General features: G+C 35.6%; 1 protein-coding gene across 1 annotated transcript; it reads right to left on the bottom strand.

The window, feature by feature from the left end:
- Window positions 1-652: 652 nt before the first annotated feature.
- On the bottom strand, window positions 653-10,876 carry LOC149240413 (uncharacterized). The gene is made up of 2 exons (XM_089370167.1): window positions 10,267-10,876; window positions 653-702 (listed from the first exon to the last, which is right to left on the bottom strand). The coding sequence occupies exons 1-2, from the start codon at window positions 10,874-10,876 to the stop codon at window positions 653-655; spliced, it is 660 nt and encodes a 219-aa protein (XP_089226293.1).
- Window positions 10,877-11,097: the final 221 nt, after the last annotated feature.

Raw genomic sequence — 11,097 nt, 5'->3', positions numbered from 1 at the left:
CCCGGGCAGAGGCAGACTGGGGGAACCTCCTGCGCGCATGGATTGTGGGCATACGGAACACCCAATGGTGAGATACCGCCTCCCCTGCACCTTAGCCAATTCTACTTTTTTTGTGACTGTCTCTGTGGAGCATTGTAGCAATCCCTGGGAAGATGAGGATGGCAACCCACGGGCCAACCCTCCGCGTGTTCCTGGGATTGTTCCTATGGTGGATATGGAATTCCCTGCTGTTGAGATGATGCGGCCCTTACATGACCCGGGAGCGAGCTTGAGAGAACCTGTTCGTGACTCAGACGCTGGCCCAAGCAACCGTGGAGCGCGCAACCTTGGTAAAGCTATCCTACAGCCTCCATGCTGCAAGGCAGAAGATGAACCACAGACTACTGATGAAGATTGACATGCCCAGCTCGCGCTCCAGGTTTTACAGCAAGAATTTTTCACTGTCAGCTTCCTATGCGGTTATATATGAGTCTGTCACTCTGTCTCTATGTAATTGTGTCGGTTTCATGTTATCTCTGTTCTGTGTTGATGTTCTTCAAGTGTTTTTGTCCATGTGTCAGCTACATGAGTGTGGCTCTAAGTCTTTGTCCATGTGTCCTATGTAATTCTGGCATGAATACTCAGGTGTCTAATGTCTGTCCTCGGACAGTTTTTACAGGGCCGCGGCCCCGTTGTAATTTTCACAATGTAACTCTGCTCTTGCTGTAATATAATAGTTTAGCTTTACTTAGAAAAAAAAAAAAAAAATTATTAAATTGATATCAATCAATGAAATAAAATTGTTGAAAAATTATTTTAAAAATTTTCAACTATTTTTTTAATCAAATTTAATTAAAAAATTCTTATTTTTTGGCATTTCTATAATTATCTTCTTCTTTTTTCTTCAGTTCTATAATTTTTTCCCATTATCTTATTCCACTTATAAAATTTACCTTTTTTAAAGTCATACAAATCCTATAATTATTTTTCATTTTCTCCCACTTTCTGTTGAAAATGGCAACAAGAAATGCTAAAAATAGAAGCGCTAAAAACAGCACTCCTATAAATAATAGTTCAGGTACCAATGTTGGACATAGCAGCAAGGAATGAAAAATGGAAGTGCTATAAATAACATTGCTAAAAGTAGCAGTTCGGGATAGATTCCTAATTTAGTTAGTCCCTGAACTAAAATAGTGAAGTAAAATTCGAATTTGATCTTAACAACTGTTTGTAAATTAATTAATTAATTCATCTTGAGTTAATTAGTTAAGAAAAAATAAACATGAATTCTATGTGAGGACATGCAATAGTTATTCCTTTGATTAAGGGATTTATCCATTAGTTAAAAAGATAAGAGTGAGTTGTAATTATCAGTTGTAATTAGTTATCTCAATTAACTGAGTTAAGTCCAGTTAGATTAGTTCCGATAGTTGGAGAAACTGATTGTGAGTTTAGTTAGTTAATGATTGCATGCATGTAACTGCTGCAATTCAGATAACTGAATATTCTCTCATAAATAACTCATGCATGTCAGTTCTGTCAGAGACCCTGTTGAGATCAGAGGAGGGGGACAATGTACTATCAGTTGGATGAAATTTTCCTATAAAGGAAACTCATCAATGCAAAAGGATTTATCTCCTTCAGGTTTGTGCAGTTATTTATGAGCCAAGTGAGCTGTGTGAGGTGGGAATTCACACAAGTGGAAGCACTGGACCCCAAGAAAAACTGCGCAAGGAAATTGGAGGCTTAGAGGGAAGAGAAGAATGTTGTGAGAGCCTTTGGTTGTCAATGAGCAACATTATTTGATTGTAGAGAGAGCATGATAGCTTGAGAGCTGATTCTTTTTGTAACTTGAACAAGATTTCCACTTGTATGATAATAAAGAGATTAGGGTTTTAGTCTGAGGCTTTCCCCAGGTTATTCTTCTTTGTTTCATGTGTGATTGATTTCTCTTTCTTAGTTATATGTGCTCTATTTGATCTTGCTCATATTCGATTAAGATTCCGCAAAAGTTTGTTGTAGAAGTAGAGCTTGAATTTTTCTTTAGTATATTGCATAATTTGTTGATCTATAATGAGAATTTCTACATGGTATTAGAGAAAAGGTGATCAGAGCAGTGAACAGTATACGAAGAAGAGAATTTGAAGTAATAATAATAATAATAATAATAATGATAATAATTGGGACACGAGTTGCAGAGCAGATCTGAAAATTTTTGTGTAAAATTTTTAGAAACAAGTAGCATATCTGGACTCCTTGCGAAAAAATATCCAAATTGAAAAAAAACATCGGCTGAATCGGAGTTCGGATGAGGGAGATATCGTTGATTCAAAATCATCTCTTTTTCTAGAAAATTTCGTGACGGTGGGAAAGATGAAACAGATTGATGTGCTAGCCAAGAACCTGTGTGCACTTGAGGTACAAGATGCATGCAAATATTTGAGGAGCAAGGTAAAGGTTAGATACTTGGTGGTTGAGAGGGAGAGTAAATTACCTCTCAACATGCAGTCCCAGAAGAAGTCTAAGACAATTTTGGAGGAGCCACAATTGGAGATGCTGAGAGGAGACCGAGTGGAGGCATCCACTCATGCAAAGACCTCTAGTAGGGGGAAATTTCGAGCCAAGTGGGTAGAGGGATCACATACAGCCATACCTCCAGGTTTGAGGTGGGGCAATGTGACATGATAGTCCCAAGAAGGTTGAAATAGGGGCAGGATCCTCGAGGTACCCAGCCTCTTGGATTAGACCTTGCTACGGGAGCCTCGACGAGGAGTATTAGGACTGGATGAGTGGGTAGAGATGGATGCGGATGGAGTGGCAGAGAAAGCTATAGTGTAGGAGTCCCAAGACAGTGCATAGCTAACAGGGTGTAGCAATGCGAGAGGCATAGGAGTGTTGCACTAGTGCAGGATGGCATAGAGAGGTGTGCAATGGTGCGAGATGCAAGGAGTTATTGTTATTGCAGCAGTGCAAAGGTCAGAGAGGGAGCACTTGTCAGTGGCAGAGGGAGCTTCAGCATCAAAGTATGTTTCTAGCCCAACAGGGAGGTCAGTTGGGAGGATTTTTTGTTTCTAGAGTTGCTGGAGCCACCACACTTGGGAGAAGTTTTGCAAGTAGAACATTCCAAAGGTTTAGGATCAGGTTCAATTTGAATGCCTTTATTGTTGAGAGGGAGTGTTGAAAATGGCAATAAGAAATGATAAAAAATAGAAGTACTAAAAATAGCACTCCTATAAATAGTAGTTCGAGTACCAGTGTTGGACATAGCAGCAAGGAATGAAAAATGTAAGTGCTATAAATAGCATTGCTAAAAATAGTAGTTTGGGATAGATTCCTATTTTGGTTAGTCCCTGAACTAAAATAGTGAAGTAAAATTCAAATTTGATCTTAGCAGCTATTTGTAGATTAATTAATTAATTCATCTTCAGTTAATTAGTTAAGGAAAAATAAACATGAATTCCATGTGAGGACATGCAATAGTTATTCCTTTAATTAAGGGATTTATCCATTAGTTAAAAAGATAAGAGTGAGTTGTAATTATCAGTTGTAATTAGTTAGCTCAATTAACTGAGTTAAGTCCAGTTAGATTAGTTCCAACAGTTGGAGGAACTGATTGTGAGTTCAGTTAGTTAATGCTTGCATCCACGTAACTGCTACACTTCAGATAACTAAATATTCTCTCATAAATAACTCATGCATGTCAGTTTTGTCAGAGACCCAGTTGAGATCAGAGGAGGGATAATGTACTATTATTTGGATGAATTTTTCCTATAAAGGAAACTCATCAATGCAGAAGGATTTATCTCATTCAGGTTTGTGCAGTTATTTCTGAGCCAAGTGAGCTGTGTGAAGTGTGAATTCACACAAGTGGAAGCACTGGACCCCAGGAAAAACTGCCCAAGGAAATAGGAGGCTTGGAAGGCAGAGGAGAAGGTTGTAAGAGCCTTTGACTGTCTATGAGTATCATTGTTTGATTACAGAGAGAGCAGGATAGCTTGAGAGCTGATTCTTTTTGTAAATTGAACAAGATTTCCACTTGTATGATAATACAGAGGTTTGGGTTTTAGGCCGAGGCTTTCCCTGGGTTATTCTTCTGCGTTTCATGTGTGATTTATTTCTCTTTCTTAGTTATATGTGTTCTATTTGATCTTGTTCATATTCGATTAAGCTTCTGCAAATTTTGTTGTAGAAGTAGATCTTGTTTTGCTTTAGTATATTGCATAATCTGTTGATCTACAGTGAGAATTTCTACACTCATTACTCACAAAATTACCAACCCACTAAGATCAAGTCAACATAAAAATAACTTTAATTCAATACAAATTCTATAATTATCTTTCGATTTCTCCTACTTATTCATTCCACTCACAAAATTCCTAAATTCGTATCCCACTAAAATCAACTCAACATTTAAAAAATAATTTCAAAATACATTATAATTTATTTTATGAATACTTTTATTTTCTCCAATCTCTCTTCTTTATTAAATTTTATTCCTAAATTCCTATCCCACTAAAATCAACTCAACATTTAAAAAATAATTTCAAATGCATTATAATTTATTTTATGAATATTTTTATTTTCTCTTATCTCTCTTCTTTATTAAATTTTATTCCTAAATTCCTATCCCACTAAACTCAACTCAACATTTAAAAAATAATTTCAAATGCTTTATAATTTATTTTAAGAATTTTTTTATTTTCTCTGATCTCTCTTCTTTATTAAATTTTGGCCCTCGAGCGCCATCACCATCTTTCATTTTACAAAAAATAATTTCTAGCTTGAACTCATAGTGTTTGAAGGAAGATAGAGCTATTCCATTATTTATGGTGTAAAATCAAATTCATTGCATTAAATATTGTGTCGTATATGGAAAGTGGTATGACTAATTGAGTGGAAGACTAATCGAGAGAGTCTTTATGATGTGACGAATGTCTTCGAATAAAAGTAAATATTGTGTTCAAAGTGGTTAGAACGTGGGTTGTAATGATTTCCGATACGAGGAATGATAATAGCCTCGTTAGATATTTCGCAATGGAAAGAAAAAAAAATGGTTTGTTAAATTTTTATATTAGTTTTTTATATTTTTTAAATATAGGTTACATAGTGAAATTAATAATAAATTAATTATTATTTATTAGAAATAAATCATATAAATTTTAAAAAGTTTATGGTAACATGTTAAGCACACATTATTATACATAAAAAAAAATGTATTACTATTTATACTTTACAAATTATATATATATTTGATTAGCTATATTAACTATGGAAATTTTTAAGTTTTAATAGCAAGATTAGTTTAGAAAATATTTGTAAATTGGGTTGTAATCAACTTTATCGACACCTTAACCAAGTATGCTAGAAGAGGTCACCAGAATCTTTTTGAATAAGTTGTAATTGCCAATTGGCGGTCGAGGTAACGAGAAGCTGGAGAGATTTGCATTATATCTCATCAGATCTCTCATCCGATGGTCCTCAATTCATAGTGAGTAGTTAGGGTAACCAACCCTCTCTCCCTCTGTTGCTCAGTCGGCCCATTTGCTCGGTACATTCACCTAGTTGAGCTCTACAATTGCGCACTAAATTGAATCCATTCAATCATTCTGGTAATATCCATGTTATACAAGTGAGTTGCGATTTTGGGGTTTATTATTTTACATAACATGTATAGTCGGCTAGGGTTTTATCAACACTCGTAGAGATTGGTTCTTGTAGGAACTTGTTTTGTTTGAATTTACCTTTTGGTTATTACAAGTTTGATGGTGGCAGTAATAGTTTATTTATGTCTTCCCCTTCCATCACTAATGGAGCTTCAAGTAACCCTGTTTGCACCAGAATTAACATTTCTATCGAATGTCGTTGTGCTTCACTGTAATACTTCCATTATTAAGTCTTGGTTACATTCAATTTTTCAGATTTTGGTGCTAAGATTATGAGGAAATTTTTTTCCTAAGCTACACACGATATTTGTTGGGCTTTCATTCTTCTACACACACAATGAGCCACCAGATGCACAATTGTTCCCACCCCTTCATTTGCCGATTTTTCCACAAATTATAATAGTAATCATTTGGTTGTTTTTTGCAGGTATTCTCCAGTGACGCTTTGAGGGCAATGACTCAGTGGTTGAAACCATATCCTCTTGCTTTATTCGAGTGCCAAAACTATTATTTGATGAGGTCTCTATTTAATTGTTGAAACATCATCTGTAATAATTATAAGGGTTCCATTGATCCCATGCTCAGAGCAAACCATGACCAACCAATTATAAGTTTTACTATTATTTATTTAAACATGGTATGAAGCACTACTTGTCTCACAAATTTATTGATTCCTGCTAGAGGTTGAGCCTCATGGTAGCCTTAATCCAAAAGGTGTCTTTTCAGTTAATACATGTCAATGGTTATTAATATTCAATCTCCCTGTAGGTTGCATGTACAATATTATGCATATGAATAAATTGCCATACAGCTTTCATGCTCTTTACTCTGTTTCATTTATAAATTCTATACATTTTCTTGGTTTCTTATCAATTAAGTGGATGATGTTTTAATTTTGTTATTATTTGGTTTATATTGCAAAAGAGGCACGAGGGGGACCAGACCCGACAATTGGTTTATTTGGCAGCCTCGGTCTCAACCCCCTCAGTGACATATTTCAACCCAATGAGGGTTTGCACTATAAAATTTGTGATTTGCAACAAGTTTGTTATAGTTTTAGTTGAATTTAATAGTGACTGTCGTATTTGTGGAGGTTACTTCAATTGTTAGTTATTCTCGTTTTCTAGAAGCTTGTGGTAAAATAATTTATGATTGAGTAATTTCTTCAACAATTAAATCAATTTCATTACCTAATGATGTTTTTACTCCCTCTCAGCCCTCAAAGGGTAAACTTTATAACCCACAGTTTTCAGAATGGTCTTTTGTTTCCTAACTTCCTATTTATTCAACATTTACAATTTTTGAGGGTTTTCGGTAACACATATATCAGGTTTTTGTTTAAGTCCTCCCTCAATATTCCTAGGTACTATTATACCTAGTGACTTGTTTTGAGGGCTTGGGTTAGAACAGTTCCAAGCTGTTGGTTTAATCTGGCATGGCCTGAAACTAAAGCAGTCCTACCCCTGTCATCCTCTAAGAAAAAAAATTATTTTACTCCCATGTCTCTGTTGGGATTTACTTGGATGAGATCATATTTTCCTTACATTTAATTATTTCACTACCTTATGTTACAGTGAGAAACAAACATTTGCTCAGGTACAATTTTTCAAGTTCACATCCACTTAACCATACTGACCCTGTAACTTATAGAAGCTTTATGTCACTTCATTCAAAAGAGGGTTATAGTTTGTTCCTAACACATTCTACCCTCATATAACACTATTCACTTGTACCCATGGCCCATTTAAATGCACAAGAACATAAAGTATTATTTAATAGATGAGCATAGAGTCTAGTTACAACAAGGAAATAGTCCACAACCAGTATTTACTCAACCATTTAATTTCAACAGACAAACCTAAAGATACTTCTGCAAAATTTATTACAGTATAGTCAAAGCAACCACAAATTTTCTTTCCAATAGAAAATTAATCCAAATCATGTAAATATATATGTTTAGGCATACATACTTATCTGTTTAACGACTATGTCACAAATTAAATAGGGTTGACACCCTTCCAACCAACCTTGATAAGGGAAATTACATCCACTTCTCCCCTCGAGCTTCCACTCCAGAACAATAGAAAAAAAAATATTATTCCTTAACTATAGTCAAGTCTAATACTTATTGATCTCTATCTATAACGAAGTTATCCACTACCTCTAGTCCAGCTAGGACATCTCTCCTTAGTAGCGTCCTATCAGTTTTACTGAATTTTCTTTCCTTCCATTCAGAACAAAAAAAAAAAGAAAAACCCTCTTCTTTCCACTGAAATCTTCCTTTCTCTCCAGGAAAGAGAGGTGTAACTATTTCTAACTGCCTGGAGGTTGGAATTTGTTTACCGGTCTACCGTCTTGAATTCTGAGATTTCATAATGATAAAATAACATTACTATGTCTTAAATGTTAACAAAATTTTCATTAGGCTTCCACAAACCTTATTTACGGTAGTCTCAAATAATTTTGAATTTAAGCTTCTATGATCCTTATCAAGTTTAATGAGAAATATTTCGATGAAAATCACATTGTAATATTTTTTCGACGCGTTTCGAACCAACGAGTGTGGTTCATCGTCAGGACAAGTTGAAGAACCAGATCATGGCTATAGGTTAAATATGGAGAGCACATCTTCCAACAGCTATATTTGACTAGGAAACAACTATATTGGATCAGACAATTTGACAAAGAAACGACTAAATTTGGCTAGTCAGCTCGACTAGACCGAGGGAGAGGAGAAGTTATTAAAGTTATTGTTATATTCATTACCAATTTTGAATAAAAGTAAAGTTTGTATTAAAAATTAAGAAAAATAATAAAATATTTGTCACCATTATAAAATAATAAATAAAAGGTTAGTAAATTAACATTGAGGTTAGTTTTTTTATTTTTTTATTTTTTATTTATTTATTAATACCACCAAAAATTGTAATCATTTACACAAACATTAATCATTAATAACGTAAAAATAGCTAATATGGCATACTAATTAAATAAATATGGATCTTATGAAATCAAAAACATTTCATCGAAGTTAATATAAATATATAAATAAATAGCTAATAAGTTATTATGCAAGATAGTTTCTTTTATTATTAATATCATAGACAGAAATTGAAAGAAAAAACTCACAAGACCCTAACCTATTAATAGACCTATAAAAAACAAAATTAAGGATATATATATATATATATATATATATATATATATATATATGGAGTACTAAATAAATATACATGTATGTTATGAAATAGCTATATATCAAAACCTAAAATCATTAATATAATATGGAATAATATGTAAATATATACTTTCCGAATTACATATATAAATAAATAGTTAATTAGTTATTATGAAAATTAGTTTCTTGTAATAATTAACTCCCAGGACCTTAACTTATTAAAATACCAATTTAGAAAAAGAAAAAAATAAAAAAAAAGATATATATATATATATATATATCTAGAGGGAGTGAAGGAAAATAGAGAGACGAGAAGGAAAAAAAGGACAATGATCAAACAAGGCAAGGAGGGGGAAAAACAAGGAAACTGGGCAGGGGACGGGGGGGAGGGAGGGAAAAAACGGGGAAGTGGCTAGGAGGAGAGGGCAGGGATCCAACAACTACTAATTTTCCAGCCATCATCTCTATTGAGGTTTCTCGGCCTTTTTTCGATTTCTATGGCTTCCCTAAATTTTCGATGATGGAAATGTGCCACCTTGGCAATAACACAGGTCTCCTCAATGCATACATGGTGCTTCATCTTCTCCGCATGTTCAGCCAGGGCGGAAGACCGAGTTCTCCTATGTTTTATGTCGACTGAGTGCTCATTAATCCTTTGATTAATAGAGCGACCAGTCTCACCAACATATGGGGTCCCATAGGAACATGGAATAACATAAACACCTTTCATGTCCTTGGGGTCAACTGGGTCTTTTACCGATCTAAGGGAGCTACGGATGGTGTTAATGGGTCTAAAGGTGGAGGGAACATTATGCTTCCTAAGAATTCTAGCAATCTTATCAGTCGTCCCCTAGATGAAAGGGAGATGAACCCCTGAGACTCACTCTTTAGGGTCTTTCTTGACCACTAAATACTTGCTGGCTTTGAGGAAAGCTTTCTCACCAAGGTGCCTACTATAACCATTATTAGCAAAAGCATTAAGTAGATGAGATTTCTCTTTATTGAGGATCTTTTCCTTAGAGATACTTAGTGTGTGAGTAGCTAGCATGTTGAGAACACCTAACTTTTGAGTGGGGAAATGATGGGAACTAGCATGAAGATACTGCTCAGTATGAGTTTTTTCCCAAAACACTTGGTGGGAGATCGAACCATCACCATTCCTTGAAATGAGAACATCGAGGAAGGGCAGGTGCCCATCAACTTCCTACTCCATAGTGAACTTTATGGAGGAGGATTGATTATTGAGATGATTGAAGAAAAGATCCAACTCTTCTTGGCCATGGGACTAGATGACATTCGTGTCATCCACAAATCTCTTCCAAAGCTTGGGAAGGAGTCGGGCAGAGGCCAAAGCCTTGGATTCAAAATCTTCCATAAAAATATTAGCAACAACTGGGGATAGGGGGGAGCCCATGGAAACACCACAGGTCTGTTCAAAGAACTCACCCTCAAAGCTGAAAAAAGTTGAAGTGAGACAGATCTCTACTAAACGAGCAGTATCAGGGTCCATGAGGCAGTTGATGACATCGATGGCCTCTTTTATAGGAATGCAAGTGTAAATGGATACCACGTCAAAACTCACAAGCATGTCCCCAGGGTCAAGCTTTATGCCCTTAAGCTCTTTGACAAAAGACGAAGAGTCTTTGACAAAAGACTCTGTGAGGCCAACCAGGGGTCTAAGCTTTAAGGCAAGGAATTTTGCCAGAAGGTATGTAGGACCACCAATGGTATTGACAATGGGCCTCAGGGGGGGCCCCTCTTTGTGAATCTTTGGAAGCCCATAGATCCTTGGAGTAATGGGGCTACTCTCAATTAGCTTATGGCTAATGGAAGCCACAAAGTTACTAGACTTGATGGCAAGAGCCACTGCCCTTGAGATCTTTTTCAGGGGATTCTTGGAAAGCTTCTTGTAGCTTCCACTATTACAAAGATGATCCAACATCTTATGTCGATAATCATCTTTGTCAAGGATGACGGTAGCCCCTCCTTTATCGGCTTTCAGAACCACTATATCTTTATTGTGGTTTAAGGATTTGAGGGCCTCAAATTCATCCATGTTGATGTTGTTTCTAGGGGGCTTAGCTTTCCTCAAGACAACAGCGCAATCTTGCCTTATAGTGTCCTTAATATTATCGGGTAAGCCCTTAATCCCAAACTCTATGTCACATATAATGTCTTCTATCGGGATCTTTTTAGGGGCTAGGGAAAAATTTAAACCCTTACCCAAAAGATTAAAGATTGAAGGGGGAAAGGAGAAACTAGAGAGATTGACAACTT

This window comes from Pinus tabuliformis, chromosome 8, assembly GCF_031772625.1.
Source record: "Pinus tabuliformis cultivar Carrire ecotype Pingquan chromosome 8, CPIR1, whole genome shotgun sequence".
NCBI lineage: Eukaryota > Viridiplantae > Streptophyta > Pinopsida > Pinales > Pinaceae > Pinus > Pinus tabuliformis.
Note: the sequence above shows the minus strand (reverse complement) of the source record. Positions and strands in the feature narration are given on the sequence as shown.